We start from the raw sequence: 18836 nt of genomic DNA on the forward strand, positions 1-18836 counted from the left end.
ATATGCAACTAATGAATCATCGAACTTTACAACAAAAACCAGGGATGTACTGTATGGTGACTAACATAATATAATAAAAAAATATTATTATAAATAAATAATAAATTAAAAAAATAAAAAAATATTTTTAAAAAGAAAATAAATAAATAAAATAGGTGTAAAAATCAAATGCAATTTCTCAAATTTTGAAGCCATACCCACTCCTTAGGCAAGCCCAGTAGAGCCACAGTCAGTGGGAATTACTAGACCGTGTGCCCCACAAGGGCACACACTCTCCACTCACACAAAAAGTCACACATCAAGGTCAATAAGAAGCCTACCAAGTAGAGTGCATGCGGATGTATTTTTATGAAGATATAAATATGTGTGTGTGTGTATGTATATATATATGTACATATATATATATACATATATATATATATCCCAGAGCACATGCATATCCCGAGACACTAAAACATGAAAGAGAAGTCTTTATTGCAGAACAAATGACTCGTCTGTAATATAAAGAAAAAGCTTTGGTTTCTAGATATGTTGAGAAACACAGAGTGAACATATTTCTAGTTATTTAAGTGAATTCATGGACTCTAGTTCTCTTATCACTTCTAAAGACCTCAAAAAGTAGTGATTTATACATGTAATTCATCATTTTTTAGGAAACGCTGTAAGGAAAAAGTAACATTCCTTTATCTCTTTTCCCTCCCTTTCAAAAAATACAACCAACCAAACTGTGAATTACTACCTCTGGGAACATTACGTTAACCTTTGTGATCACGGTGATTGCTCTGTTGCTGTTAGCTCTGGCCCTGAGCTGAAGATCTGGACTGGAATGATATTAGAAAGGCTGGTCTCTATAGTTCATGGATTTCTCAAGTGCCAGATGAAAATTTAATCTTTAATTTAGCCAATTCTCAAATTGTCCTGCTAATAAGTAGCTAATTCAAACATGATTTTTTTTTTCAAATTCAACATTCAGCAAACACCCACTGAACGCCTATTCTAAGAATACAAAAGTAAAAGAAACAGAAGACGTGACCCCTCAAGAAGCTCACATTCTAGATGTGATGTTAGAAAGGCTTCCAAATAAAGTATAATATAATTTAATAAATGCTAAAATACAGCTTTGGAAACACAGTCCAGGGGTGCCTGGGTGGCTCAGTCAGTTAAGTGCCTGCCTTTGGCTCAGGTCATGATCTTGGGGTCCTGGGATCCAGCCCCGCAAAGGGCTCCCTGCTCAAGCTTCTCCCTCTCCCTCTGCAGCTCCTCCTGCTTGTGCTCCTTATTTCTCTCTCTCTGTCAAATAAATAAGTAAAATCTTAAAAGAAAAGAAAAGAAAAGAAAAGAAAAGAAAAGAAAAGAAAAGAGAAAACAAAACAAAACAAAACACAGTCCAGAAATAAACGGCACACATGTGGTCAGTTGATTTTTGATTTTTCAACGAAAGGACCAACCAGTTGGTGAGGAGAAAAAGTAAAGAGAGTTATAACAGTCTCAGTGATAAATGAAGATATTAAAGTGGCATAATTCTCTCATTAGTTGTGGGATAAAACTTCAGCAATACTTTTCTCACAAAACTCAGACTGAAGCTAAGATGGGTCAGAAGCCTGGGTCTGCTAGGGGACACCTTCCCCTCATGATCATTATTTGGCTGAGGGATGGGAGGTCCCAGGTGGGCATAAACTATCCCTCGCCTCTGTGTCAATGCCAAGGGGAGTTTCCGGCACCGGATGCCACAGGATGCCATCCTATAAAGCTGGACATCGTGCTGGGAAACTGGGGGGTACTAGGGAGCTCTTACCTGCATCTGAGACATGCTTCCAGCTTAGTATAACTGAATACTATATCCTACAGTTGGGTCCCTTACCTTCTTTCTTGCAGTCATATCCCCATCTCTTTGAGAGAACCACACACTTACACAATTATTCTAAAGTTGAGGGGCGCCTGGATGGCTCAGTTGGTTGAGTGGCCAGCTCTTGATTTTGGCCCAGGTCATGATCTCAGGGTCCTGAGATGGAGCCCTGGGTCAGGCTCCTTGCTCAGCAGGGAGTCTGCTTGAAGATTCTCTCTCCCGCTCCTTCTGCCCCTTTCCCCGCTCACACACATGCATGCGCTCTCTCTCTAAAATAAATAAATCTTTTTAAAAAGTAAATAAATAAGGTTGAGATGATCCACATAAGCTGGCTGTCTGCCCCAAACTACCGCACTCCTACCAAATGCTCCTGATGACTACAGGCACGGGGCACTTCTGATGAGATGCCATGACCCATGATCTGGCTTTGGTCTAGGGGTAGAAAGGCAGGCCCTGTGTTAACATATTTGATTCAGAGCTAATTCTGCATATTATCAACCTCATACACATTGTCTGAACTGTTAGGTCTTTTTTCTGACCCTACTATCCCATCCTTTAAACACTTTAACCTTGTTCTTGATGAAAAGGTGCCTTTTCTAAGCACTCGAAGTCTTTCGTATCTGTTGCAGTTTCTCTAAGTTCAATGAGCTAAGAAAACCTCACAAATTGTTTAGTTCACCTGTTGGGTTATCACTCTGGGGAAGGTGACCCAATATTCTAGGCTATGACTTACTACCACTGGCTGATGCTTCAGACAAGCACTGAGAGAAGGTCCTCCTCATGGAGGTCTCTATATCTCTTGTTACTGGCTCTTCACTTGGGATCTTGGCGCTGCTACCAGCTCCTCTGGATACCATCTCTGGCCCCTAGGCTGAAGCACACTGCTTGCTTGCACCATCTAGGGGATGCTGTCCAGACCTTACATTCTTGTGGAGGAAAAGAATAAGGGAATAAAGCAACAGGATATATGGGGCCTATCTAAAAAGAGAAGCATCTCTGTTAAAACATCAATTACCTCAGATCCAGAGTTTAAGGCCCTAGGGGAAGGGGTAGAGAGAAGATTCATGGCAATCCTAACGAAGGCTGCCAGTTAGACACACCCTGGCCAGGTGCGCAGTATGTAGTCAGTCCTTCCATTCCAGGGAAAGGCCTCTTAGACAAAGAAACTCATATAACTGCAGAAGAAGCCCACATTCACCGCTAATACAATGAACACTGGCGATCATCAGGAAGTTAAGGAAAAGCAATACCAAGAAAAGAAAGGCCAAGATGAACATATAAAATAATTTACTACTGAGGAGAGAGAATTCATGGAAAGAAGGGAATTTTTAAAATTCTAATTAACAATGTGAAAATAAATCAAATGAGATATCTCAGCAATATAATAAGAAAAGGGTATTAGAAAAAACAATCGCAAAAATACAATATTCCTAAAAATTAAAAATAATTGTCAAATATTATTTTTAATGAAATAAAGGGAATTAGAGTAAACTAATCTTGATGAGCACTGAAAAAAAAAGTGCATAGAACTGTTGAATCACTATATTATATACCTGAAAATAACTGTAAAAAGAGAGAGAGAGAGAGAGAAAGAATTATCAAAATAAAAAATTACAAGGATAGACAATAATATCAGAAATTAGGCTAATGGTCAAAACTAGAGATATAGAAAAAAAAGTCAAAGAAATCTCCCACAACATCAAGCAAAACTACAAAAAAAAAAAGGAAACACCAAAAAAAGTTAAGAGTCATACAAGATAAATTCAGGTGGTCTCACATAAGTTTACTAGAATTCCAACGGCAGAACTGAACTAGAGAAAAAGGCTTTAAAAAAAATGGAGAGGTATAATTAAAGAGATAATGGAAGAAAATACCCTTTGTACATGGTAGAGCTGGGATCTGAAACCAGGTAGTATGACTCTAGAACCCATGCTCACATTCAGACATCCAGAATTCCAAGCATGGAGAGAAAATTCTAAAAATGTTCAAAAAGAGAAGAAAAATATCACTTAAAATGGAACAATAATGGGGTACCTGGGCAGCTCAGTCTGTTAAGCTGACTCTATTTCACCTCAGGTCATGATCTCAGGGTCACGGGATCAAGCCCCATATTGCGCTCCTCACTCAGCAGGGAATCTGCTTGAGATTCTCTCTCCACCCCTCTACCCCCCCCCGCTTGCACTCTCTTTCTCTCTCAAATAAATAAATAAATCTTTTAAAAAATGGAACAATAATTAAACTGCCACACTTAGCAGTAAACTGTAATGCTGGAAGATACTAAAGAAATGATCTCATTTACAGTCCTACAGAAAGGTGATTTTGAAACTAGAATTCTATACCCAACTCAACTAATAAATTCTGATGGAAAAATACATTCACAAAGACTCCAATTTTACCACCCATGTCCTTCAGATGAAAGTTACACAGGAAGTAACACAAAAAGACAAGGAAAACAAGGAATGTAACAACTGAGATCAAAGAAACAGTGGTAGCTATGACCTAAAACGAGTTAAAAAAAAAAAAAAAAGCAAGAAAGGAACAAATGGAGAATCCCTGGACCCTGATTGCTGTGACACCCTTTGTCAAGTAGCAAAAGTTCAGAGACAAAGCTTATGATTTTTTCTCCATAGGTACAATCACAGTATTTGGTTATATAATTAAAACACTCATATAATCATAATTATAATATTATAAAACTGATTTAAAATTTTAAAAATCAACATATGACTAAACACAGATGACATAAATTACAAAATAAAATCCAGAGTGACAATCCCTAACCATTGCAAAAAAAAAAGGCATAAACATGAAAGAGGAGATGAGAAATATACTGACTCACCCATAATTCATAGTGTAGAGGCAACAGATTCTATCTAAAGTTGATAAATCAAGGGGTGCCTGGGTGGCTCGGATGGTTAAACATCCGACTCTTGGTTTCAGCCCAGATCGTGCTCTCAAGGTTGTGAGATCAAGCCCCATGTCGGGCTCCACACTCAGCGTGGAGTCTGCTTAAGACTCTCTCCCTCTGCCTCCCACCCCCCTCTCAAATAAATAAATAAATCTTTTAAAAAAATTAAGTTGGAAAGCAAGAAAAGGAGTACAAGCATCTAAAGAAGTAATAGAAGTATAACTATTTAAAGTTATAATGGAAACCACGAAAACAACAAAAAGAAACTGCTAAAAAGTGAGCTGGGAATTGGAGGAGAATTTACATCTTGCATTTGAGATCCTTCTGAGTAGACGTTTTTTTACTATGTGTAGTGTGAAAGTTTCTAATATGCAGTTTAAAAATCAAAATACATTAATTAAAGGGCACCTTCAAAAATAGGTGATAGGTTCAATAAATTATAGCGCCTCCATTTAACAGAGTGACATATGGCTGCTGGAATGAATGAGCTAGATCCACAGGTCCTGGCATGCAGAGCTGATCAGCCTGTTCTGCTACGAGGCAAAAAAGTATAAAGTAATATAGACTGCATGATCCCGCTGATGTTTAAGGATACTGTTTATTCATGCAGAGAAACAAGTCTAGAAGGTTACAAATTGAGATTGGAAGGCAAGCAAGGTGGGGGAAAACAGTTTTTTACTTTCTGCTTCTCTACTGCTTACTTTTTATAATTAGCAGGTATTATTTCTATAATTAAAAGCAATTAAAAACAGTGACATAATTTTAAAAAAACAAAACATACTCTGCCACTACTAACCATGGACTTGGTCCAGGGGTTAGATATAATACCAGCAGTGTGGTTTTCCCTCAGTATAAAAAATAATATGAAGGACCCCTTTATGAAATTATTCAAGAACAAGAGGCTCACTGTATAAATCCTGACATTATATTTCTGTGACCGGTTTTTCCCTAATTAAGGTTTTTGTTACGACATGCCTTTAATCATTACTAGAAATTAAACAGCCATTAAAGAAAGGACTATCAGCTTTTTTTTTTTTTAAGATTTATTCATTTTAGAGAGAGAGAAGGAGAGAGAATCTCAAGCACACTTCACACTGAGCTTGACTTGGACCTCGATCTCACAACCCCGAGATCACGACCTGAGTAGAAACCAAGAGTGGGACGCTTAACCAACTGAGCCACCCAGGTACCCCAGGATTCCCAGCTTTTAAGAGAAGTGTTTTAGCCTATATGGGAGTGATAATCTCCACAACAGTACCAATCATCTTGTTCTGGACCCTTCTCCCTCCAGGATCAAATATGATGGAAAACATCTATACCATCAAAGCATGTATACAATTCCAGTATCAAGAACAGATGTTCTTGGAAAACTAAAACTCATTTAAAAATTGTTAAATCTCAATTAACTACCACAGTAAAGAAAGTCAAATGTAGCACAAAGAGTGACAGAAAACTGCTCTAATCTCCAATTCCCAGTTCAAAGCACTGTCCTCCCAGAAATTCAAAGGTGAAGGAAAAGATCCCTATTGAAAAATCATCCATAGAGGCACAGCTACCTGAACAGGGGCAGATGGTCCTCATTTAAATTAACAGGGTTAAGAGATAACTGAGTAATTACAATTCATTAGCGAGATTATTTTAATAATGAACATAAAATCATCAGAAGCAGGGTATGAATAAGTACTGGAGAATATAATCTCACTTTAATTCTTTGCTTCTGAATCATAACCACTCAAACAATGTTTCCATAAACATCATTTTTTTCATCATTAGCACAATCATCACAGCCCCAAACATGCAATCATTCAAGAACTCCAGCCTAGAAGAATTTTCACGAGATAGGGTGTTTTTAATGGACTGTCCTCAATTTGGAGTTCTTTCTTCCTCTGTGGATCTTGTAACATTGGTTTATTTACCTTTCGATGGGATGCAATATTCTCCTTTTAAGTTTGGCATGTCTCAGAAATCCCTCCCAAACCTGCCATCTTCAGGACTTGCCATCACATCATCACCGTGCAAGTTACAGTTGAGACCATCAGTAACTAGCCAGGCCAGCTGAGTCGAGTCACCTGACCTCATCCCACCTGCACTTCCTCAACTCGTAATATGACAAGACTAAGCTTTTCCCGAAACAACTCCTTCTGGCTTATTTTTCTTTTCAGCCTTAAGAGCTTATCGTTTTATCACACTATAACAGTTGAAGAAGGAAACAGATTTTCACAGAAACTAAAACAAAATTTCTCCTAAACATTGTTTTATACATACAGGTATGAAAAATCCTTTTCCTCTTATTCTTCGGGGACATAGCAACTTCAACAAGCACAGTAATATCAAGCTCGGAATCAGAGAATTGGCAAGAGTTCAGGTGATGAGGTAAATGGCTCAACAAGGAGCAGAAAATTAGATAAATCCTGCATTCACCTTGTCACATGATCTGGCTAATTTCCAAAATTTCTGGGTTGAGGAGTCAAGTGATTTTCTCTGTGGTATCTCCCTGCAAAGGCAGAAATAATAAGTCCCTCATCCTGTTCTACAGGCAGAGAAGTACACAATTCTCTTCAGAATGCAGGATTTGGATGGCAAGATGGGGAGATACGAGATATACGAAGGCCAAGACAGGGCACGACGCTAGAGCATGGTGATGTGGCTCCTTTAAATCTACTTTCTTCAAACACATCCGTTTGTTATTTGATGCCCAAAAACATAATGTACATAATTCAGAGAATAATGCAGGTTTCCAATTAAAAAGTTGTGCTATACACTTACAAATTTACCTCTCTACTTTTTGAGTTTAACTGCCGCTCCAAAAGAAAACTGAATGATGACTTAGTTATTTCACATGCCGACGTGAATGCACGAGATAAATGCAAAGCAAATCATTTCTAACTCAGTATGTCCTTCGTTAATAAATAAATGTAATCTAGTACTATTTGTATTAAGGCTAAACTTTGGCCAAAAAACCAAAAAGCCATTTAAACTGTTTCCCAAAATAAAATTTAAAAAATTTATGTGTAGTTTCCTTAAACAAAAAACTATACACCCATTTTAATAAAATATGCATATGTGATCATTTTAACACTTCAGTTATTTAACATTCTGCTTAGTGTGAAATGAGCTTTTAATAAATAAACTTCAATACCATAGGGCGAATTCAGCATGAATAATTAAAAGTGCTGATCATGAAACCACACCTTCACCTTCCTTCTTGGCTTTACACCAGGCCCAGCTGCAGGGAGTGGGGTGTGCACGTGGCCCCCAGCTGTCAGCTGTCTCAGCATCCGTCACAGCCACCCAGAGCACCCGGCCTGAGGTCTCGCCCCTTCCCAGGGCCGCCTCTATCCAGTGGCGGGAAAGGGTAGGGACAAAGTCAGGGGGACGCTCAGCATGGGAAACAGCCTGGGCTGTGTTGGGCCCGCACCTCTGTGTGACTTCTTCCTCAGCCCAATCCTGCTCCCTCCTATTTCTCTTAAAGTGGCACTGAACCCTGACCTCTGTCTCAAGAATTTGGAGAAAACAACTTGTGACAATAACATAAAGGGCTCTGAGGTACGATGTGACTCAGTGAAAAGAAGTCAAATGGTTAAAACAATATGTGACAAAGTGTAGAGCACATAGTAGGCCCTCAATAAATTCAAACAGTATGTAGGAAGAAAAGCAAAATACGATGACTGCATCATATTTTGCAGACAGGGGGAGGGAGATGAAAAAGAGGAGGTGGAAAATAATTCCAAGACAAAGAATCTGGCCCTTAGAATGTAAGCTCCTGAAAGCTTACATGTTAATTATCTTAGCATACCCAGGGCCCAATACAGTACCTGGGACATACTAAGAATTCAATAAATGTTTGCTAACTGGAAAGTTAGTAGCACTGACATTTATAATAACTTGGTAACCCTCTTGTGGTTTTGCCAAACTATGCTGACACAGATAAGTTCTGGAAAGGAACGTGAGATTTTTGTTTTCATGGATTTTTTTGTTTGTTTGCTTTTTATCTGCATGGATTTTTTTTTAAAGGTTTTTTCACCTATTTATTTGAGAGACAGAGAATGAGCAAGTGAGAGAACAAAAGCTGGAGGAGGGGCAGAGGGAGAGGGAGAAGCAGGCTTCCCACTGAACAGAGAGCCCAATGCAGGGCTCAATCCTAGGACCCTGGGATCATGACCTGAGCTGAAGGCAGCTGCTTAACTGACTGAGCTTCCCAGGTGCCCCTATCTCATGGATTTTTTTTTTTTTTTAGATTTTATTTATTTATTTGACAGAGATAGAGACAGCCAGCGAGAGAGAGAACACAAGCAGGGGGAGTGGGAGAGGGAGAAGCAGGCTCATAGAGGAGGAGCCTGACGTGGGGCTCGATCCCATAACGCCGGGATCACGCCCTGAGCCGAAGGCAGACGCTTAACCGCTGTGCCACCCAGGCGCCCCATATCTCATGGATTTTTTAATAAAAACTTCACTTAATCCAGATAAACATCTGCTTTTACCTGGCAACAGCGTCTAGGCTTTCAAATGCAGGGGAGCTATTTATTAAAAACAACAACAACATCAACAACAATCAAAAAAAACACTTTTAAAAAGCTCTTAAATCCTTCCTACATTGTTGGTGGGAATGCAAGTTGGTACAGCCACTCTGGAAAACAGTGTGGAGGTCCCTTAAAAAGTTAAAAATTGAGCGACCCTATGACCCAGTCATTGCACTACTGGGTATTTACCCCAAAGAAACAGACATAGTGAAGAGAAGGGCCATATGCACCCCAATGTTCATAGCAACATTGTCCACAATAGCTAAATCGTGGAAGGAGCCGAGATGCCCTTCAACAGTTGACTGGATTAAGAAGATGTGGTCCATATATACAATGGAATATTACTCAGCTATCAGAAAGAACGAATTCTCAACATTTGCTGCAACATGGACGGCACTGGAGGAGATAATGCTAAGTGAAATAAGTCAAGCAGAGAAAGACAATTATCATATGATTTCTCTCATCTATGGAACATAAGAACTAGGAGGATCGGNAGAAGATCGGTAGGAGAAGAAAGGGATAAAGAAAGGGGGGGGTAATCCGAAGGGGGAATGAAGCATGAGAGACTATGAACTCTGAGAAACTGAGGGCTTCAGAGGGGAGGGGGAGTGGGGGAATGGGATAGGCTAGTGATGGGTAGTAAGGAGGGCACGTATCATGGTATACTGGGTGTTATACGCAACTAATGAATCATCGAACTTTACATCAAAAACCAGGGACGTACTGTATGGTGACTAACATAATAAAAAATATTATTATAAAAATAAATAAATAAATAAATAAATAAATACTGTTTTTAAAGTTCTCACATTGTTTAGTTTCCTGATGGATACCGCTCTTTGAAAAATAATCTTATTCTGAACACTTTTTCCCTAACAGTTTAAGCAGCCATACCAAAAAAAAAAAAAGTTATAAGCTTCATCATCTTTCATTTTACCTTCAGTTTCATTGAAGGTAATTTAACTGATTTCTCTAACTTAGAACAACTACGTAAATCATCTCTTGGATTTGTACTTCTATCCATACTAAGTCTGCTCCCAGTAATCAGGCCAATGAAAATAACTCCCAACTAAGGTCTCTACTTCTATTCTCACCAATAAATGGTACCGTACCCTAAGACTCTCTTTCAACCTCTGACTTTTGTCATGTTTCCCATAGTTCCTTTTACTCAGTGGAGAAAATCCACATTCTATAGCCTTCTATGAGGGTTGACACCAGAACTAGAACAGTCAGCCCTTCCGACATTTTATCTCACGCTGCTCTCCAGCAGGAACCAGACTGACGTAAAGCAGACTGAAGGATTCTGTACACCACACACACCAAATGCATTCTCCCTAAGTCACCTCTTCCTCCCTCCTACCACCCAGCCTTGTAAACGGTACCAAGTTATGCTTATGATTATTTGGTAAACCTGAACATATTTCACCCCGTATTTACATCTCATTATGTATTTCCTTCCAATGTTCCCAGTTAAAAAATCTAACTCAAGGGGGCGCCTGGGTGGCACAGCGGTTGGGCGTCTGCCTTCGGCTCAGGGCGTGATCCCAGCGTTGTGGGATCGAGCCCCACATCGGGCTCCTCTGCTGGGAGCCTGCTTCTTCCTCTCCCACTCCCCCTGCTTGTGTTCCCTCTCTCACTGGCTGTCTCTATCTCTGTCAAATAAATAAAAATTTAAAAAAGAAAAAAAAATCTAACTCAAGCCTCATTAAAATAAGAAACATCTAGACCTAGGACATGCTCCGACCCCCACCAAACCATCATTCATCGTTAAGATGCTGGGCAGGAGCTGCCTATAGAACTGGAAACCAAACAAGTAGCAGTGATAACTTGGTACCTGCAGGAATACACATTCTTGCTTGTGTTCCCTCTCACGCTGTCTCTGTCAAATGAATAAATAAAATCTTAAAAAAAAAAGATTTTATTTTTAAATAATCTCTACACCCAAGGTGGGGCTCAAACTCACAACCCCGAGATCAAGAGTCGCATGCTCCACTGACTTGAGCCAACCAGGTGCCTGCAGACATATATGTTCTTTTTTTTTTTTTTTTTTTTAGGCAGAAACTGAAAGGATGAAGCAGCTCAATGCTGTGCTTGCATCCTTTTGCTACAAAGGACATTATTAGGACTACTGATAAAACTTGACTGGGGTCTCATCAAGAAGGATGAATGGGAGTTCTTCACATCATTCTTTTTTCTTTTTTTTTTAAGAGAGGGAAAGAGAGATGGGGGGAGGGGAGAGGGAGAGAGAGACTCTTAAGCAGGCTCCACACCTCATGCGGAGCTTGACATAGGGCTTGATCCCATGACCCTGAGATCATGACCTGAGCCAAAATCAAGAATTGGCTGTTTAACCAACTGAGCCCCCCAGGCACCTCTCTTCACATCATTCCTACAACTAAGTTGTTCCAAAGCAAAAAATAAATTCTTAAAAATATCACTGTCATTGACTTCATGAAATCCTCCATCTTTTGCAACATTTTAAATTTCTCTTGACAATCAATCTGTATCACAGGTTATTAGACAATCAGTGAAAGAGACTAAATGCTATTTAGTCAATGGACGAGAATAAACATTGGTATTAAATGGAGATGATGCCTGAATGCAGATTAATTTTGATTATTTTTGCATCAGGATGAATTCTATTTCTTTATACAATCTGTACCTGTGGAACCACATCTTATTAACTCTTATATTGTCTCTTTTAATACTCATCACAAACCTATGCTGTAAGTACTATTACTACCCTCTTTTGCAGATGATGAAAATGAAGCTTGGAGGTATGATGTGATATAATATTTGGTCTCCATCCCTGCTTCCTGGCATGGAGCTTCTCAAACTCTTGTAACTTCCTGAGTGGTAGGGGCTAAAGGAGCATCTTTTGTTATTCATAATAAGCCCTTGCACCATTCTTCAGTTCATGATACTGAGGTGACTCCTAGAGGCTGCGGTCTAGTTGACACAGGAACCAGCCATGGGATTAGAGGGATGGAACTTTCAGCCACTCTCCCAACCTCTGGGAAAGGGAGCAGGGCTGGGGATTAGGTTAATCATCAATGGCCAAGACTTAATCAATTATGCCTACATAATGAAACCTCCTTAAAAACCCTAAAACAAACAGACTTAGGGAGTTTCCAGGTTGGTGAATCAACCACATGCCGGGAGAGTGATGCACCCCAAACACCACAACGACAGAAGCTCCTGTGCTCAGGATGCTTCCAGACCCTCCCTATGTACCTCTTCACCTGGCTGTTCATCTGCATCCTTTATAATATCCTTTATAATAAGCCAGTAATAGTAAGTAAAGTTTCCCTGAATTCTGTGAGCCATTCTAGCAAATTATTGGACTCCAGGTGGGGGTCAGTAGAACCCCAGATTTACAGCCAGTCAGTCAGAACCAGACTTGAGGTTGGCATCTAAAGTAGAGGAGAGTCTTGCAGGGGTGGTTCAATATTCACAAATCAATCAAAATGATATACTACATTAATGAAAGAAAGGCTAAGATCCTCTCAATAGATGCAGAAAAAGCATTTGGCAAAATACAGCATTCATTCTTGATAAAAACCTTCAACAAAGTAGGTATAGACAGAATATACCTCAGCATCATCAACCACAGCTAATATCATCCTCAATGGGGAAAAACTGAGAGCTTTTCCCTATGGTCAGGAACAGGACAGGGATGTCCACTCTCAACATTACTATTTAACATAGTACTGGAAGTCTTAGCCTCAGCAATGAGACAACAAAAAGAAATAAAAGGCATCCAAATTGGCTAGAAAGAAGTCAAACGTTCACTATTTGCAGACGACATGATATTCTATATAGAAAACCCTAAAGACTCCACCAAAATATTGCCAGAACTAATACATGAATCCAGCAATGTTGCAGGATATAAAGTCAATGTACAGAAATCTGTTGCATTTCTATACACCAATAATGAAGCAACCGAAAAAGAAATCAAGGAATCTGTCTCATTTACAATTGCACCAAAAACCCTCAGATACCCAGGAATAAACCTAACAAAAGAGGTAAAAGATCTGTACTCTGAAAACTATAGAACACTTACAAAAGAAATTGAAGAGGACACAAAGAAATGGGAAAATATTCCATGCTCATGGACTGGAAGAACAAACATTGTTAAAATGTCTATACTATCCAGGGGCGCCTGGGTGGCATAGCGGTTGGGTGTCTGCCTTCGGCTCAGGGCGTGGTCCCGGCGTTGTGGGATCGAGCCCCACGTCAGGCTCCTCTGCTGTGAGCCTGCTTCTTCCTCTCCCCACTCCCCCTGCTTGTGTTCCCTCTCTCGCTGGCTGTCTCTGTCTCTGTCAAATAAATAAATAAAATCTTTAAAAAAAAAAATGTCTATACTATCCAAAGCAATCTACATACATTTAATGCAATCTCTATCAAAACACCAACAGCATTTTTCACAGAACTAGAACAAACAATCCTAAAATTTATACAGAACCACAAAAGACCCCAAATAGCCAAGGCAATCCTGAAAAAGAAAAGCAAAGCTGGAAGCATCATGATTCTGGACTTCAAGCGCTATTACAAAGCTGTAGTCATCAAGGCAGTGGGGTACTGGCACAAAAACAGACATACAGATCACTGGAACATAATAGAGAACCCAAAAATGGGCCCACAACTATAGGGTCAACTCATCTTTGATAAAGCAGGGAAGAATATCCAATGGAAAAAAGATAGTCTCTTCAACAAATGATGCTGGGAACTGGACAGCAACATGCAGAAGAATGAAACTGGACCACTTTCTTACACCATACACAAAAATAAATTCAAAATGGATGAAAGATGTAAATGTGAGTCAGGAAACCATCAAAATCCTAGAGGAGAACATAGGCAGCAACCTCTTTGACCTTGGCCGTAGCAACTTCTTACTAGACACATCACCACAGGCAAGGGAAACAAAAGCAAAAACGAACTACTGGGACTTCATCAAGATAAAAACCTTCTACACAATGAAGGAAACAATCACCAAACTAAAGACAACTGACAGAATGGGAGAAGATATTTGCAAATGACATATCTGATAAAGGGTTAGTATCTAAAATCTATAAAGAACTTATCAAACTCCACACTGAAAAAACAAATAATCTAATTAAGAAATGGACAGAAGACATGAACAGGTACTTTTCCAAAGAAGACATCAGATGGCTAACAGACATATGAAAAGATGCTCAACATCACTGATCACCAGGGAAATACAAATCAAAACCATGATAACACCTCACACCTGTCAGAACAGCTAAAATTAACAACACAGGAAACAAAAGTTATTGGCGAGGATGTGGAGAAAGGGGAACCCTCTTGCACTGTTGGTAGGAAAGCAAAATGGTTCAGCCACTCTGGAAAACTGTACGCAGATGCCTCAAAAAGTTAAAAATAGAAGTATCCAATGATTCAGCAATTTCACTAGTAGGTATTTACCCAAAGGATACAAAAATACGGATTTGCTCCTCAATGTTTATAGCAGCATTATCAATAATAGCCAAATTACGGAAAGAGCCCAAATGTCCATCAACAGATGAATGGATAAAGGAGATGTGGTATATATATACAGTGGAATATTACTCATCATCAAAAAGAATGAAATCTTGCCATTTACAACAACGTGCATGGAACTAGAGGGTATAATGCTACGTGAAGTAAGTCAGCTAGAGAATGACTAACACCATATGATTTCACTCCCATGGGGAATTCAAGAAACAAAACAGATGAACAAAGGAGGGGGGGTAAAAAGAGAGAGAGAGAGAGAGGAAAACAAACCATAAGAGGCTCTTAACAGAAAACAAAGTGAGGGTTGCTGGGGGAGGTGGGTGGAGGGTGGGTAGATGGGTGAAGGGTATTAAGGAGGGCCCTTGTTGGGTTGAGCAATGGGTGTTGTATGTAAGTGATGAATCACTGAATGCTTTTTTTTAAATAATTTTTTATTATGTTATGTCAGTGACCATACACTACATCCCCAGTTTTTGATGCAATGTTCCATGATTCGTTATTTGCGTATAACACCCAGTGCTCCATGCAATACATGCCCTCCTTAATAGCCATCACTGGACAAACCCAATTCCCCAACCCCCTCCCCTCTGAAGCACTGAATCCTACTCCTGAAACCAATATTGTACTGTGTGTTAACTAACTAGAATTGAAATAAAAATTTGAAAAAAAATAAATAACATTTCTGAAACTGACACTGGTTAAAATTTATGGCATCTTAAAAAATAAAATAAAAATAAAGTAGAGGGCAGTCTTGTGGGTCTGAGGCCTTAACCTGTGGTGTCTGCTCTAAGCTTAGGTAGTGTCAGAATTGAATTAAATTACAGGATACCCAGTTGATGTCCACAGGAAGTGGAGAAATGCTTGGTGTGGAAAACCTACACATCTGGTATCAGAAGTGCTGTGAACCGAGGAACAGTTTTCCTTTAGAGAGGTTAAATATTGTGGTCACAGAGCTACTAAGGGACCTAGATGGGCTCTGGAGCCAAACAAGTTCTAGAACCTACATTCTAAAAAATAACAAAATGAACAAAATGAAAAACATCTCATTATTTTATATTTACAACACATATACATGATTATTTTTTTAAGATTTTATTTATTTATTTGAGAGAAAGAGAGAGAGAGTGCACATGAGGGGGCGGAGGGACAAGCAGACTCCCTGCTCAGTGGGGAGCCCACCCTGGGTTCAATCCCAGGACCCTGAACTCATGACCTGAGCCAAAGTCAGATGTTTAACCGACTGAGCCATCCAGGCATCCCTACGCTTATTAACAGCAATAAAGAGTTAATCATTAGTTTTTGATGTAGTGTTCAATGATTCATTAGCTGCATAAAGACTTGGAAGAGTAACAGAAAGAGTAACAGAAAGTAACATTAATTCTCACCTGTGTCTGCCTCATTGCCCGTTCCACTCGGCGTGTGCTTCCTCTCTCAAGTTTCGTCCGGAGGATCAAAGCTGATGTCTGAATAGCCCAAAACTTTGGTTGTGAAAGCAAGAACTGATAGAACAGATTTAAAAAACAAACACAAAAAGAAGGCATAAGCTCGGTGATCCCACTCTGATTAGTACAAAATTAATTCTTTGAAAAATATCAGAATACAGCTGAATGCAGATATGAAAATCTCAGCGAAAAATAATAAAACGTGCTATCAAATATTTTTGGAAAGAATTTGTTCACTTGAGCAGTCATTTGTTCACTTAACCTAGTGGATCCAATCTATTGAATAAATCCCTTAAGAAATAAATAAAAATCTTTCCAGATAAGCAAAACAGTAGGCAGACTATATCACACCAGAAATTAATAAATCTTTTTGTCTCACAGGTTATAAAAAATGTGAGAAAATAAACTACCTCAAAATATCTTTCCCAAATTTGAAATAAATGTTTAAACATTACCCAAACTCAAACATAAAAACAAATCATTAGAAATGTGGTAACTTTTCACTTAAAATATATCCTAATTCATAGATGCAAGTGCAAATCAAACTTTAAGTACGTGGAATGCCCAAAAATTAAGTATTTGTTCACTTAAAGGCAAAAGACCTTTTTTCAACGCGTATTACAGAAAACCATTCTAAAATATCTGAGAATGCTTTCTGGCCTTGGTTAGGGTAGTGAGGCTCTGATTCAGTTAAAATGCTTCCCCAGGAGGGATATCTTAATAAAAACTGGTCTAAGACAAAAGCTCGAATATGCAAGGGCTAAGTCCTAACCGCAGAAAGGTATGACTGCCATGAGTTCATAGAATATAGTAGAAACCATTGACTATGACCACACACGTAGTGGAGGGAAAAGTAAAAGTTCTGGGTGAGTAAAAACAGGCAAAATGTATGATGACACAGTAGGGACCGCTTGATGTAATGAACATAGTTTTTCCTCTCCGCTGATGACCTGGAACCCATACTGTTTTCCAGAGATCATTCACAACTCTAACATTCAATCAAGATTGCTACGAAACGAGGGAAAATGCTTATTTGTCGGAAAGCTGACTATATCCTTGATCATTTGCTTGTTTTTAAAAGTCAGTGCAGAAACATCCTAGTTAATTAAGAGTCTAATTAATCACTCAAAACCTAGTTGTACATTAGAAGCGCTTGAGAAGCTTTTGGGTTTTTTTGTTTTGTTTTTTTTTTTTTTTCTTAGTAAATCAGATCCCTAAGAGTAGCATCTGGCAACTGTGTTTTTTAAAAGACTCCCCAGGTAATTCTAAACCATAGCCACGTTTAAGACCTACGAGGCTAAACTAAAACAGTAACCACCGAAAACCACAAAAACTCAATGCTAACAGCAGTTCTTGAGTGTTTTTACTCCAAGAATGACTGACTTCTTCACTGAGTGACTGCTGTTAAGATTTTCCAAGGACTGAATCATTTTAAACCCTTGTTTTATAACCAAAAAGTATATTCTTTTAAAAAAAAAAAATTTAAGTAGGCTTCACGCCCAGCATGGAGCTCAATGTGGGGCTTGAATTCAGGACCATGAGATCAAGTCCTGAGCCCAGATCAAGAGTCAGATGCTTAAACGATTCAGCCACCCAGGCGCCCCCACCAAAAGATATATTCCTTATCAGAATTACAGAACAGAATGGGAACTGTATTATAACAAGTAATTTTTATAAGAAAGGTGCATTTATTTTACAGTAGTCCTATTAATAGTTGTTATCAACTTTGTGAAGGCAAATTTAAAACGGAGGCCTTGAATATTTATTTTTTGGAACTACTGTGTCAAATATTAAAGTCTAATTTGAAGGAGTTATAAAGTCACAATAAACATTGACTTAATTATTTTAAGAAATTGTGATAAACATTATAATGAAGGCAACTGAAATTGAAATCATGTAGAAATATGCAGTCTTAAGTTATAGAGTCCTAGGTACTTGCAGAAATTGATCTTGGAGTGAAAATCCTAGGTACTTAACTTATTTGAAGAACGTGTGTATGTGTGTGTTGTCAAAGTTTCTGAGCCTGATTCACAAAACTTTATCAGCAGAAGTTAAATGTCTCTAAGAAGAGCTTTATTCAGAAATGTAAAGACAGAACTCGTTTATGTGTTGTACGTTGTCCCCAGTTCCACTTTTTACTGTAGATAAGATAACTGGTAAATTTTTCCTTTTTTTAGAATTCAATTCGTCAATATTATCTCTTGAATATAACTTGCATTTATGTTAACAGGAAAAAAAGAACTACTAGGCTAAGATAATACAAGTATTTGTTTTTCGTCAAATTCATTTATCATTCCAAATTCTTATTAAGAGTTAGCAAGAGGGGAGCACCTGGGTGGCTCTTGGTTTGGGCTCAGGTCATGATCTCATGATTCTGGGATGAAGCCCCAAGGTCAGGGGAGAGGGGGGTCAGGAGGTCCGGGTCTGCATTCAATGGGGAGTCTGTTTCTCCCTCTGCCCCTCCCCCTGCTTGTGCTCATACTCTCTCTCTCATATAAATAATCAAAATCTTAAAAAAACAAAAGTTAGCAGGAAGTCCTTCAATGGAGTATAAATTCTATCTCAGTCCCTACAAGCCCTTACTGTACCACCGTGTGAGTAACCTG

At 38.8% G+C, this 18836-nt stretch overlaps 1 protein-coding gene across 2 annotated transcripts in view; it reads right to left on the minus strand.

The window, feature by feature from the left end:
• Positions 1–18836, minus strand: part of TTC27 (tetratricopeptide repeat domain 27) — a 180334-nt gene that overhangs the window by 97826 nt on the left and 63672 nt on the right. For both annotated transcript variants that reach the window (XM_034659678.1, XM_002923161.4), the window contains exon 10: positions 16174–16287. In XM_034659678.1, the coding sequence (XP_034515569.1) occupies positions 16174–16287 (114 nt within the window). The remainder of the gene's footprint in view (positions 1–16173; positions 16288–18836) is intronic.

Source organism: Ailuropoda melanoleuca, chromosome 4, assembly GCF_002007445.2.
Source record: "Ailuropoda melanoleuca isolate Jingjing chromosome 4, ASM200744v2, whole genome shotgun sequence".
NCBI classification, from domain to species: Eukaryota; Metazoa; Chordata; class Mammalia; order Carnivora; family Ursidae; genus Ailuropoda; species Ailuropoda melanoleuca.